The following is a 15,825-nucleotide window of genomic DNA, read 5'->3' on the forward strand; positions in this document are numbered from 1 at the left end:
GAACTGTAACTGGTGTAATCTAGTCACTCATCTGAGCTGTAACAGGTGTAATCTAGTCACTCATCTAAGCTGTAACTGGTGAAATCTAGTCACTCACCTGAGCTGTAACAGGTGTAATCTAGTCACTCCACTGAACTGTAACTGGTGTAATCTAGTCACTCACCTGAGCTGTAACTGGAGTAATCTAGTCACTCAACTGAACTGTAACTGGTGAAATCTAGTCACTCGCCTGAACTGTAACTGCAGTAATCTAGTCACTCAACTGAGCTTTAACTGGAGTAATCTAGTCACTCACCTGAACTGTAACTGGAGTAATCTAGTCACTCGCCTGAGCTTTAACTGGAGTAATCAAGTCACTCACCTGAACTGTAACTGCAGTAATCTAGTCACTCAACTGAGCTTTAACTGGAGTAATCTAGTCACTCACCTGAACTGTAACTGCAGTAATCTAGTCACTCAACTGAGCTTTAACTGGAGTAATCTAGTCACTCACCTGAACTGTAACTGGAGTAATCTAGTCACTCGCCTGAACTGTAACTGGTGTAATCTAGTCACTCATCTGAACTGTAACTGGAATAATCTAGTCACTCGCCTGAACTGTAACTGGTGTAATCTAGTCACTCACCTGAACTGTAACTGGTGTAATCTAGTCACTCGCCTGAGCTTTAACTGGAGTAATCAAGTCACTCATCCGAGTTGTAACTGGTGTAATTCAGTCACTCACCTGAACTGTAACTAATGTAATCTAGTCACTCACCTGAACTGTAACTAATGTCATCTAGTCACTCACCTGAACTGTAACTAATGTAATCTAGTCACTCAACTGGAGTAATCTTGTCACTCATCCGAGTTGTAACTGGTGTAATTCAGTCACTCACCTGAACTGTAACTAATGTAATCTAGTCACTCACCTGAACTGTAACTAATGTAATCTAGTCACTCACCTGAACTGTAACTAATGTTATCTAGTCACTCACCTGAACTGTAACTAATGTAATCTAGTCACTCACCTGAACTGTAACTAATGTAATCTAGTCACTCACCTGAACTGTAACTGGTGTAATCTAGTTACTCACAGCCACACTGTAATCAGGTAATGCCATGGACAACTCCTGAAGATTAAATATTTATAAGTTACTTAAAAGCAAGCTGTTAGATGCCAATTAAGGTAAAGTGGAAGTCTTTTGTAGTCAACTAAGACCACAGGTGCTACACCAAACAGTGTATCAGTAATAAACTTTCATTTCTACTGTATTCAGAATCCATTTAACTCTATTTAAACATCTGGCACTAAATCAACAGTAGTTAATGTGGTATAAATTGTACATAAATTATATTATAAGAGAAAAAATATTTGTAAATGCTTGACCTTTTGATATTTGTTTAATTAATACCAATTGGCAATGATTTGATCTGAATTGGTTATATTGATCTGTGAAATACCAAACAATTCTGACTTCCTCAGTGTAACCTGATTTCACTTGTACCTTATATAACATTAATTGTAGAGAAACTTTTCAGATTTGATGATCTTTGCCGGTATTTCTGACCAGTACTTGCTCTGTAGTTCCTTGGAAACAATGCCTCAAACTGGATTTGAACCTGCAGTCACTGAGTCAGCTGTCTGGTGTAAACCTATCACCAATGGGTCAATCTGGTATGAACCTGTCATCACTGGGTCCGGTGTCTGGTATGGACCTGCTTCCTATGGGTCAGGTGTCTGGTATGAACCTGCCACCAATGGATCAGGTGTCTGGTATGAACCTGCCACCAGTGGCTCAGGTGTCTGGTATGAACCTGCCACCAGTGGCTCAGGTGTCTGGTATGAACCTGCCACTAATTGGTCAGGTGTCTGGTATGAACTTGCCACCAATGGGTCAGGTGTCTGGTATGAATCTGCCACTAATTGGTCAGCTGTGTGGTACGAACCTGCCACTAGTGGCTCAGGTGCCTGATATGTACCTGCCATCACTAGGTCAGATGTGTGGTGTGAACCTGCAATCATTGGGTCAGATGTGTGGTATGAACCACCAATCACTGGATCAGCTGTGTGGTATGAACCTGCAATAAATGGTTGAGCTGTGTGGTATGAACATGCAATAAATGGGTCAGCTGTGTGAAATGAACCTGCAATCACTGGGTCAGACGTGTGGTGTGAAACTGCCCTCACGGAGTCAGACGTCTGGTGTGAACCTGCAATCACTGAGTCTGATGTCTAGTATGAACCTGCCATCACAGGGTCAGGTTTCTGGTATGAACCTGCCATCACAGGGTCAGGTGTGTGGTATGAACCTACCATCACAGGGTCAGGTTTCTGGTATGAACCTGCCATCACAGGGTCAGGTTTCTGGTATGAACCTGCCATCATAGGGTCAGGTTTCTGGTATGAACCTGCCACCACAGGGTCAGGTGTGTGGTATGAACCTGCCATCACAGGGTCAGGTTTCTGGTATGAACCTGGCATCACAGGGTCAGATGTGTGGTATGAACCTGCCATCATAGGGTCAGGTATCTGGTATGAACCTGCCATCACTGGGTCAGGTGTGTGGTATGAACCAGCCATCATTGGGGCAGATGTCTGGTATGAACCTGCCATCACTGGGTCAGATGTGTGCTATGAACTGCCTCATGGTCAGACGTCTGGTTGAACCGCCATCACGGGTCAGATGTGTGGTATGAAATCCTCCATCATTGGGGCAGATATGTCGTGCTGGTATGAACCTGCCATCAAGGGTCAGGTATCTGGTATGAACCTGCCATCACTGGGTCAGGAGTGTGGTATGAACCTGCCCTCATGAGTGCAGAACTGCCTGGTCAGTGTGATACCTGCCATCATGGGTCAGATGTGTGGTATGAACCTGCCCTCACTGAGTCAGACGTCTGGTGTGAACCTGCCATCACAGGGTCAGATGTGGTGTGTAACTGCCCTCACTGAGTCAGACGTCTGGTGTGAACCTGCAATCACTGAGTCTGATGTCTAGTATGAACCTGCCATCACAGGGTCAGGTTTCTGGTATGAACCTGCCATCACAGGGTCAGATGTGTGGTATGAATCTGCCCTCACTGAGTCAGACGTCTGGTGTGAACCTGCCATCACAGGGTCAGATGTGTGGTATGAAACTGCCGTCACTGAGTCAGACGTCTGGTGTGAACCTGCAATCACTGAGTCTGATGTCTGGTATGAACCTGCCATCACAGGGTCAGGTTTCTGGTATGAACCTGCCATCACAGGGTCAGGTGTGTGGTATGAACCTGCCATCATAGGGTCAGGTGTGTGGTATGAACCTGCCATCATTGGGGCAGATGTCTGGTATGAACCTGCCATCACTGGGTCAGGTGTGTGGTATGAACCTGCCATCATTGGGGCAGATGTGTGGTATGAACCTGCCCTCACTGAGTCAGACGTCTGGTGTGAACCTGCCATCACAGGGTCAGATGTGTGGTGTGAAACTGCCCTCACTGAGTCAGACGTCTTGTGTGAACCTGCAATCACTGAGTCTGATGTCTAGTATGAACCTGCCATCACAGGGTCAGGTTTCTGGTATGAACCTGCCATCACAGGGTCAGATGTGTGGTATGAATCTGCCCTCACTGAGTCAGACGTCTGGTGTGAACCTGCCATCACAGGGTCAGATGTGTGGTGTGAAACTGCCCTCACTGAGTCAGACGTCTGGTGTGAACCTGCAATCACTAAGTCTGATGTCTAGTATGAACCTGCCATCACAGGGTCAGGTTTTTGGTATGAACCTGCCATCACAGGGTCAGGTGTGTGGTATGAACCTGCCCTCACTGAGTCAGACGTCTGGTGTGAACCTGCAATCACTGAGTCTGATGTCTAGTATGAACCTGCCATCACAGGGTCAGGTATCTGGTATGAACCTACCATCACTCGATCAGGTGTGTGGTATGAACCTGCCATCATAGGGTCAGGTATCTGGTATGAACCTACCATCACTCGATCAGGTGTGTGGTATGAACCTGCCATCATTGGGGCAGATGTCTGGTATGAACCTGCCATCACTGGGTCAGGTGTGTGGTATGAACCTGCCATCATTGGGGCAGATGTCTGGTATGAACCTGCCATCTTAGGGTTAGGTTTCTGGTATGAACCTGCCATCACTGGGTCAGCTGTCTGATATAAACCTGCCACGATAGGGTAAGGTGTCCTGCTCTCAACTCCTGAAGTAGTGAAGTACTATTACTAACAATGTTTAGCATCATGTGAACATAAACATTTAATTAAGTGTAGACTGGGACCTTTTCATAGGATAGGAAGCACCATTTTTCCATTATTATTGTATTTAGGGTATGTAAGGGTATACAACTAGTGATAGGTATCTTAACCTTTACCCTGCTTTTCTAACAAGAGGGTCATGATGACCCTATATCATTCACCTGTTAAACCTGGTCTTAGACTCATCAAGATAAGCATTCTGACAAAGTTTCATGAAGAAAGGGTCAAAAATGTAGCATCTACAATGTTAAAAAGCTTTTCATCTGATTTGAGTGGTGACCTAGTTTTTGACCCCACATGTTCCAGTTTCTAAGCTGGCCTAGGAATCATCAAGATAAACACTCTTATCAAGTTTCATGAGGATAGGATCATAAATATGGCCTCTAGTGTTAACAAGCTTTTCCTTTGATTTGAGTGGGTGGCCTAGTTTTTGACCCCACATGATCAGTTTTGAACTTGGCCTAGAGATCATCAAAATAAATATTCTGTTCAAGTTTGTATCAAATCAAAGTATAAATGAAACCTCTATATAGCTGAAAGGGCCAAAATAAAAAATTTTGCTCTTTTCAGGGGCAGTAACTCTAGAATCTATGATGGAATCTAGCTGGTTTTCGATAGAAACTGAGATCTGATTGTGACTTAAGTTGTTTGTAAGTGTGGTTAGTATCTATCATGTTCACAAGGTAAAAATTAATAAATTTTGACTCTTTCAGGGGTCAGTCAAGGGCCGTTACTCCGGAACCTATGATTGGATTTGACAGATTCATCATGGAATCCAAGTTCTATTGTTGTTAAAGATATTTTGCAAGTTTGTTTCAAACCAAATGATAAATGAAGTCTCTATATGGCTGCAAAAGGTCAAATGGCAACGTTTGGCCCTTTAAGGGGCCATAACTCTGAAACCCATGATGGGATCTGGCCAGTTTACGAAAGAAACCGAGATATTATACCAATACACGTTGTGTACAAGTTTGATTAAAATCGATTGCAAAATGTGGTCTCTATCGTGTCCACAAGCCAAAATAGCAAATTTTGGCCCTTTAAGGGGCCATAACTCTGGAACCTATAATGGGATCTGGCCAGTTTTTGAAAGGAACCAAGATATTACACCAATAAAAGTTGTGTGCAACTTTGATTAAAATCGACTGCAAAATGTGGTCTCTATCGTAAGGCAATCACTACGTGACAGGTAAGCTAAAAATGGGACTAGTCCATCATTCAATTGGGCAGTACCACTTCTTATCTGAACAGCGAACAGTACAGACCATTATCAGCTGATCTTGTTCTACACTGGTCAACTTGCCACCAGTAAGCGAACGGTTAAAGTAATCTTTCTTATTATCTGTTTCATCGATCAAACCAGAGATTCTGCCAAAAAATGTCAACAGAAAGACTAACACTATTCTTAAATTTACATATTTATTTGGTACTACAATTAACAATATACCATCCACGGTTCAGAAGAAATGACTTTTTTAATTTATACAGTTCCTTTTAATGTCAATCATGAATGTTGCATAAACTGTATTAATCAAAATGCACATATTTAATGAATTATACTGAATTATATTTCTACATGAGTCATTATTTACCATAAAAAGAGAAGTTGGAAGTCTGGCATATAAAGAAAGCCAGAATGTTAGCAATGTTGCAGGACCTAACATTTCCTCATCAAATACTTAATATATCTATATATTTCAAAGAGCAATACCGACATCTAATGCCACGGCAACACAAACATGCAAAACAAAGCTTCATCAGTTTCAGTAAGAAAATTTTTGAAAATATAAAAAAACTTTCAACTTGGTCAAATGGTGACCTTTTTGCTTGATCATTGCCACCCTACACTATCTCTCCTGACATATTATCTCCAGCCTCAAATATTTTACTGGTAAATAAAGGAAACAGAGTTCTCTACTTTTATCAGCCATATTATCTAATCAATTTTACATCTGTGAAGGGACTATGGTGACTCAAATTTTCAAGATTTTGATTATTTCAAAATTTTGTCTGTAACAATTATTTTTATGTGTACAATGTTGATTATTTTGCACTTTGAAAGTTAACAAAAGATCTATATTTTGTGACTGACAGATAGACAGACAGTCCAACAATTGGATGAAGGGACAAAAAAAGTTCTGTCTATTTTACATAATGCTTTCTATCAATGACCAATTAAGGTTTCAATGAAAACATTCTTGTATTTTTGAAGCTGTGACAAAATCTATCATTTGTGAATGACAGCTGGACAGACAGTTGAACAAACAGAGAAAATAATATTTCACTCCATATTGCCATCTAAGTTTAATGGAAAACTTAACTTGAACTTATAGTTTAATATTGCTGGATCCCACTTTGAGTAACTGACTGCTGGACCAAAAGTTGGGGGGCAAACAGTAAGTCCCCTTCACTGACACACCTGTATGGTAATAATAATTACATTAAATACCTTTAAATTCGGCCTAACAAAATAATGTAGTTCGGTCTGTTTAAACATGTCAAAATACTTATTTAATAATGTGTTGATCACCTATTCCAAAACTAACCCAATCAAAATAAACACATCAGATCTGAAGGCATTCACCTTTCCTCTCTTTTTTAAAATTCCAATTATTTTTACACACATTCTCATACATATATTACATTTTGTATGCATACTTGAAGCAAATATGTGCTGATTTATATGTCAGATCTTACTTAATTTATATTTAATAACAAAATGATATGGAAATAAAATCAGAATAATAAGTCAGAATCAAGAAACGTAAACTGATCAAATCTTTTGAAGTATTTTTTTTTTCACAGTTTATTTTAAATGCTTTCAAAGTAATAATAAATACCGGTAATCATTTTACCATGGCATATTAAAGTTATGAGAAAAAGTAATTTTAACAATTTTGTTCATCAAAGGAACATTGGTGTGAAATTATTTCAAAATCTGGCCAGTAGGTTCCAGTTTCCACTAAGGCTAACAGCCATGTTTTTTGACAAGAACTAATTCTGGTTAAAGGTCAACCACTGAACCTTTCTGTGAAATAATTTTGAAGCTGGCCAAGCAGCTTAGGTCAAGGTATCGATGGAACATTTTTTACATTTTTATGTCTGCTGATACTTGTGTACAGACAAGAGAAACTGTCTGAAAATCTTTAATATTGAGTTTAATAAACTTCCAGAGAAAAGTCATTTGAATAAAATGTGAACAGACAGACACTGATGATGGAAGCATTAATGTCATCAGGCAGTTAGAAATCAAAATATCAAATACTGACTTTGTGATCTGGTGAGCTGACAAATATCACCATTTGGACAATTCATAAAACAAACAAGACTTAGAAACCTGCTGCATGGTGAAGGTCCATTTCAGTTGTATTTTGCAGATAAGTTGTGCATGAATAAGTTCAACACAGGTGGCAACAGTTACAGTTTACTTTATCACCCCTCACACAGGATTGAATGTTTTTGCAAAACTCAGTCAAAATTTACATAATAACTAGAATTGTGTTCATAGGACACTGATGCCCCCATATACTGCACCATGCTCTAAATAGAAAAGTTTTTAGTACAGACCATCTTCACATGAAGGATGTTAGACTAAAAGTTTGAAGCAAATTGTATTAAGATAAGGTTGTGCATCTGAGCAACTTTGAATCCATTCCACCAAAAAGTGTATGAGGAGATGAACACACCAAATTTCTTCACTCATGGCCTATTTTGTGAAAATAAGAAAGAGCCATAGTTTACAGAAACAAGAGGGTCATGATGACCCTGGATCGCTCACCTGAGTAATATGAGCTACATGTTTCAAATGTCAAACTGATGATAAAATATTAAGAAAGTCAGTAGGTCACATTCATGGTCAATGAAATTCAGTTTTACGCTTTCTGTGCAAAACTGTGTAAGTCATCAATATTTCAAGGCTGTATCTTAAAAAACAAGAAAGTAGGTCAGTAGGTCAAGGTCACAATCAAGCGACATCATATTACTTGGGGTCATCAGGTAATTATAATTAAATAGTCTTGGAAATAGGATCAGATGATTTTTTAAGTATTTTTCCTATATAACTCACATAATAACTAAGTGACCCCAGGGTGGGGTCTCTTTTAACCACAGGGGCATAATTTGAAAAATTTTGGTAGAGGACTACTAGACAATGCATCATACCAAATATCAAAAGCCTAGGTCGCATGGTTTCTGACAAGAATATTTTAAAAGCTTTTTCCTATAAAAGTCTATATAAAACTTGGGACCCCCAGGGCAGGGCCTCTTTTCACCCCAGGGGTACATTTGAACAATTTTGGTTGAGGACCATAAGACAATGCTACAAACCAAATATCAAAGGTCTAAGAGTTGTGGTTTCAGACAAGAAGATTTTTAAACTTTTTTTACTATATAAGTAAAACTTGCGACCCCCGGGGCGGGGCCATATTTGACCCTAGGGGGATAATTTGAACAATCTTGGTAGAGGACCACTAGATGATGCTACATACCAAATATCAAAGCCCTAGGACATGTGGTTTTGTACAAGAAGATTTTCAATGTTTTCCCTATATAAACCTATATAAACCATGTGACCCCGGGGTGGGGCCATATTTGACCCTAGGGGGATAATTTGAACAATCTTGTTAGAGGACCACTAGATGATGCTACAAACAAAATATCAAAGCCCTAGGCCATGTGGTTTTGTACAAGAAGATTTTCAAAGTTTTTCCTATATAACTCTTTATAAACCATGTGACCCCCGGGGCGGGGCCATATTTGACCCTAGGGGGATAATTTGAACAATCTTGGTAGAGGACCACTAGATGATGCTACAAACCAAATATCAAAGCCCTAGGTCATGTGGTTTTGTACAAGAAGATTTTCAAAGTTTTCCCTATATAAGTCTATATAAATAATGTGACCCCAGGGGCGGGACCATATTTGACCCTAGGGGGATAATTTGGACGATTTTGATAGAGGACCACTAGATGATGCTACACACCAGATATCAAAGCCCTAGGCCCTGTGGTTTTGGACAAGAAGATTTTTAAAGATTTTCCTTTCGGTTGCCATGGCAACCAGAGTTCTGCATGAAATTCAATTCTTTAAACAATTTTGAAAGGGGGCCATCCAAGGATCAGTCCTGTGAAGTTTGGTGTAATTCTGCCCAGTGGTTTTCAAGAAGAAGATTTTTTTAGGAAATGTTGACGGACGCACGACGCACACCGCACGACGGACGCCGGACATTGAGCGGTCACCTTTGGCTCAGGTGAGCTAAAAAGTCCATTATTTTTTATCATCTTCACATCAAGGTCCTTCATCTGTGAAACATTCAAGCATATCTTTTCAATAGTGTTTGAGGAGATGGACAAACAACTTTTCTCTAATTTCTATATAGCAAAATTTATTATTTATATTTTATATTTTCATAAAAGTTCCTTCCTTTATGGTTACCTGTACATCATTGGAGAAAGTTTGAAGCAAATCAGGCTTATAGTTTGAAGCAAATCAGGCTTATAGTATGGGAGGAGTTGGACATACAATATTTTTCTCTATACTCTATACAGCAAAACTATCAAAGGGCAATAACTGCAGTAAAATTAGTCACAGCAAAAGTTCCTTCTTTATGCTTATCTGTACATCAACTTGTTCATCTGTGAAACTTTGAAGCAAACCAGGCTAATATTTCAAGACGTAAGTATGTATGGACGGACAGATGTAGGGACAGCAGCAATGCTATAATGCCCCCCACATAAATGTCAGGGCATAACAAGTGCTTCTGTAATTGTAAAATATGAAAGTAAACAATGTTTAGCTTACAAGGGATGTTTGGCAGGAGTGGTGGTCGTAATACCAAGATGTCTCTCAATACAGTAGGACATAACTAATACGATTACTTACAAAGGCTAAATTAGAAATCAAATATTGTAGATAAATTGCTGTTACCATTCTGTCTGTAATCTGAAAAAATTGCTTTTCCCTCGTAGCTGCTTAAATAAACTGGGCCTAATGGACTTTCACAGCTTTGTGTGTAATTTCCTTCCATGCCTAAGAGGTTAATATATAACTGAGTTGTGCCTTTTTGCCATAATGGCACACCTAGTGTCATAACTGCTCGAGGGCTTTAGCCATTATGAAACTATAGGTGTGCCATTATGGTTAGAAGGCACAACCAGCCTTTATTGACCTTTTTATTATACATTGTATATCTTCACTTCATATTAATTTTATCTTGCTATTTTCATTTTACATATTTTCACGAAGCATCATTTGTATTGCTGTTTCATCTACAGACAATCGATCTGAAAAAGATTCAGCACACTTTCATCCACCATAATGACGTTGCTACATGACGTCAACGTCAGAATGCGCTGACGTTCCGGTTATATTATGGCACATGAGGCACATTGTGTCATTACGGATTCGTCAACAGAGGCCATAATGACCGTTTTAATGGCTTTTTTGTTACTGTTATAGTAAGGTATGTAATTATAATTATTAATGCATGTACCATTGTTTCAAGTTATAAAAGTTTTCATAAACTTGCAGTTAACTAATTACTGCTGGCTGGAGTCTTGGAACCCATTCAGGTTGCTTTAACTCATTACGTATCATGTAATTTTTATGCTTTTCAAAACTGGTATCATTCATGACAAAACATAAAAGACCATAAAATAATGCAAGCTTATTATATACACCTGTCATTCATTTATGAAATAACATTCCAGCACACAAATTTATATTTGAAATGCAAAAATACAGCATATATTATAAAAAGGAAGTATAACGACATAGTTATTTCGTAAAGTAAATTTTATTTCAATTACACCGCCCTGCATCAACAGTACTAAGATGTCAAAAAACACATTTCTGCTAGAGTAATTACCTATTTAAAACAGTTTATCATAGTTTATAAGATCTTATCAGTATAATAAAGTTGTCATCAACATTCCTTTAGAAATAAAATACACATTACCAGAGCAGAAAGTTATTCAGAAGATGATATCTCCTATGCATTCTTGCTATTTCATCCATAGATCTATTTATTCAAGGAGGGTTTTCCAATGTATGACCATTTGTAGTCTAAGGCTGACTTGCTGAAAAAGTGACATGACCTTATTTATCAGACTGCAAGGCAGTGAACAAGTATCAGATATAATGCTGACTTGTCATTTTCAGCAGGCATGGGGATGGGCTTCATGGTTTTGTGGTTCAAATGCCCTGTAAATTAGCACTAATACCATGTAATGGTTCGAGCCTCACCAAAGATCTATTTCTTTCATGCAAGAAACTGACACTGTTGATAGTGCTGAAATGATTTGCTTTTTATGCTTTTTTACATATTTAGTGATTATTCTAGTAAACCTGGGGTTAACTGGTTTAGATTTCTATTTTGGGCTTCAGGTGGGGGTGGGAGTGTATCCCAACTTAGCCACAGATGTATGTTTTCGGCCATGATAACATTTCATAATACTTAAATTCATTTAATGCTGGGTCCATATCATTATCATAAAACATACCGTTTATCTTTATCTGAATGTGGTCCTTGCAGGGCCTTTCCGGGGTAACACAAATTTATACAGATAACTTCCCAATAGCAGGTCACTATCTACACTTTTAGCATGTAGTGAAGAATGTTCAGACTTTCATGATATATAAAAATACTAGCACTTAGAACTATTGCTCGCATTCATATAAATGTTTGATTTATTTGAATCTATTCTATCTTTTATGTCTGAAATTATGAAGAAATATTAAAACCTGTCCGATTCACCAATAGGGGATCACTTTTGCCAATAAGGGGTCACCTAGTTTATCATATTTTCTATCCATTTAAAAATAGTTGTTGTTTTTTTCTGACAAAACGTGACTGTGGTATTAGAAATAAACATTACAAGGCAGAATATAATGAGAATCAGTATGTTTACATTTCAAACAGGAGATACTAGGTACTATAGTGTTTTCACAGTTGTATTTCTATCAGTGTTTCAAAAATGCAGGGTCACTGAAAATGAATTTTTGAAAGACCCTGTCATTTTGAGTGACCCTGTTTCTATGCATTAATTAGCACCAACTATATCTAAAACTAAAATAAAAATATTGATGCACAGAACCTTATTTATTTATCTAAATGTGCCATTTCAAACCATTGCAACATCAAATCAAATTTATTCGTATTTTTAAGCAGAATAAACAACCTTTTGATTATCACTGAAATGAGTGGTCCTCTGTTCGTTGAATAGCCACCTCTGCTTGGTGGCACTTTTTTCACTGAAGTCAATCAAAAATTCAAAATCACATTATTCCTATGAAAGTTTGTGTTCCACTCTTCAAAATGGTACCAAATTTGTGTGGTTTTATCTAAGAAACTGTGAGTATGTTCAAAAATATTCGTATACTTTGAAAAACTCAAGAGTGCTAAAATCCAAGTCAGGAAACATTGGTGCAAGAGTTACCTACTCATGGGGATTAGATCCATCTTCTTTTGTCTAAGAATTGCTATGTGATAAGACTATATAACTGGATACATAAATATTGTATACTCTACTACATTAAAGAGAGATTCACATTTTATTTTCAAGTGACCCGCTATTCATGGCAGTGATCTTAGTGACAAGGGATCGAATTTAGTGGTCGCTAAATCGCAAAATTCCAGTAAGAATAAAAAAAATGCGAGTAGAAAATCATGGCACTCGAATATTTTCGCTATCACATTCGAAAATCGGGGAATTCGCTCAAACTGAGCTTTTTCTCTTTTAAAACTCTTATGGGGCAGTTTATTTACCGATAATCATGTGACTGCTTATAGACGCTTGTCGCTTTATACAAAAGTAATATGATATGTAAGTAAGCGTCTAGGCAATATTTGTTTTCATTTTGGTCTGAATTTGCAAAGTTCTGCAAAATGGCGAGGAAAATAACACGTTTCTTGGTGCAAAAAGGCCCGAGGAGATCTAAAATACTAGCAAAACTAGGGGCAGTGACCTGAGAAAAACTTAAAATAACAACGTCCTGCCAAAAGTTCAAAGAATCATTGAGTACTTTGGTTTGTATCATACTTTCGAAACCCCGGCCTGTCCAAACCGTGAACTTTTATAAGAAACCAAACAACAACAAAACAACTTAATAAATTTAGCACGTAAACAGCTTTTAAATAATTGCTAGTGGAACCCATCATTTTGCTAGTGGAAAAATATGGCACTAGCAAAAATTTGCTTGTGGAAAAAAAGTTAAATTCGATCACTGTAATGACAGTGTATTTACAAAACATTCAAAAACACATCTTGATGGCAGAAATTATCAGAAAATAACAAAAATTAGTAAAATTGCAAGACTCACTGCCGTAAATGAGTTTTTAAAACACTATCATATTTAATGTTCTTACCTTTGAGGTGTCTTCTGGCAGTGCTTGCAAATGGGGTAAATTGAAAAAGGGGAGGTTATTCTGTATATCTTATCTTATATCTGAATGTTAAGGGAGGTCACTGAAATAAACTTGCATGGTTTTGATTCTTAAACAGAAACAGCATTTTTTTATGACCAATTTTAAATACAGTATAGGTTCATACAAGTTTGGTTGTCTAATCTCCTACTTCAAACTGAGCCCGCCCACTTCGCTGAAATAGGAGAGCACAGATCTATGTATCGCAGAGTCATGCGTTTGATCCCTGCGACTATTTGATAAAAGATATTGTGTCTGAATTCATTCATGTGGGAATTAAGTTGGCAGTTTCTTTGTACTGGTAAAGAATCCAAGAACACTGGATAGGCTAACTGCCTGCCGTTACATAACTGAAATACTATTGAAAAACGGTGTTAAACCCAAAACAAACAAACAGATATTACTCATGTTATTTAAATTCAGGTAATTGCCTGAAAGGAATGCAAGTAACAGATCGCTATAATTTCTATTTTTTTCTAGGGAAGTGGCCTGAAGGTGATAAAATGGGTTTTTCATGGCATTTAAAACTATACTCAGAAATAAAAAATCAGATCCTGGAGCTTTGAAACAGGCCTGAAATGCATGGAGCCAGTATTGCATCAAGCTTCGAGACCAGTCTCAGGCTCCAGTATCTTATTTATGCACAATTTTGGAATCAATCATGGTTAATGATACATTTTGAGACTGATAGACAATGTGACCCAGTTTTATATTCATGGGACCTGCTTTAGCAGGAAAGAAACTTTTATTCTGCTCACTGGGCTTTTTAAAGGTGGATAATCAGATTTTGGCCATGTAACGGATTTGTTTGAAACTTTAGCATCTGATCACTTACACTCATTTATGTTCACTTAACACTTAATACAAAATACCGGTAGATTTTCACTTGAGGTATTTTTAAAAATTCATTTTCCTATCCTGGTTGCCCAACCAAGATAGAGTTATTTTATCATAAGTATAAATTTGATAAACATACTTTGCCTAAGGAAATGTATAAATATTAGACATATTGTAATATATTTGTAAAATATTTCCATAAAAAATTATGTATTTAGATGTAATTCATTAGAAACGTGTTTGAAAAATTATTATTACCTCCCTTCGCCTATCTTGGTTGCGCAACCAAGATAGATTGGAAATAAATGAATTCAGAAGCTACACACAGCTTTAAAACTTGCATTTTGGTTCAGATTGTTCAATAGTTGATATGTCTGTCAAATGCACATTGTATCGAAATAAAAAGAAATACCCAGCTTTTTATATACTTTCATATTAAAGGGGAGTAATTACAAAATTTTATAAAAATAATAAAGTATACATTTCAAATAGGAATCTAACTCTATGTAATCGGTCTTTTTGTTTCTTAAATATTTCTCTACCAGAATATACAAAAAGTAAAAAATGTCATTAAATGTTGATTAAATGTGATTGACCACCTTTAAGAATATTAAAGTATAGATGTATTTAAGCTCAACAACTTGAATTTTTTGAAATAGTAGAACTTTGTTGCCACCCTTTCACCGATATGTCTGCTTCCACATCCACACCATAAAAATTTTGCATGTATTAGCAGGTTTTGCTAAAACTGCTAGACCAAATGCTTTCAAACTAAATACACTTGACTTTGGCATCATGCGATAACCTCACAGAGCAAGATACATAATTTAGTTTTTAATTTGTGAAAATTATGCCTGAAAAGCATTACAATGTTGTTTTTAATTTAATTAACTACATGGTTTCCCAGATCATAAAGCCAGGATAGATTGATATGCTTCTTCCTGTGTTTGAAACAATAAATTTTCAGACATTATTGTCTGAATCTGGTTTTCATCTCCCAGTTTTGTACCCAAAGATGTAGTACATGTGTACTTACAGTTGACATTCACCCCTCATACAGGAGGCTCTTGGCAGTCATTCCAGATTGTTTGAGAATAGTGCAAGATTAAAATGTTTCATTTTGGGAAGCAAGCTCTGATTCTTAGCATGCTAGTTAAGTAGTACCATGATTTTATCTCACCTAGAACACTAGGTGAATCTTTCTTTTTAACATGGGACTCTGGGTTTTGTGTTTCGCTGTCATATAAGCCCCTAAATAGGCAGTGTAGGACACTTCATGTATAATTTTTTAAAGATAATTGTTTCTTCACTTCTGAAATAAAAACACTGCCTC

The 15,825-nt window shown here is 37.4% G+C and overlaps 1 protein-coding gene across 1 annotated transcript; it reads right to left on the bottom strand.

Annotated features, from left to right (window-relative positions):
• Positions 1–2,215: 2,215 nt before the first annotated feature.
• LOC123547560 (uncharacterized) lies at positions 2,216–2,563 on the bottom strand. The gene has a single exon (XM_045334793.2). It carries the CDS (start codon positions 2,561–2,563, stop codon positions 2,216–2,218), a length of 348 nt encoding a protein of 115 aa, XP_045190728.2.
• Between the last annotated feature and the right edge of the window lie 13,262 nt (positions 2,564–15,825).

The sequence above is a fragment of the Mercenaria mercenaria genome, chromosome 15 (assembly GCF_021730395.1).
Source record: "Mercenaria mercenaria strain notata chromosome 15, MADL_Memer_1, whole genome shotgun sequence".
NCBI lineage: Eukaryota > Metazoa > Mollusca > Bivalvia > Venerida > Veneridae > Mercenaria > Mercenaria mercenaria.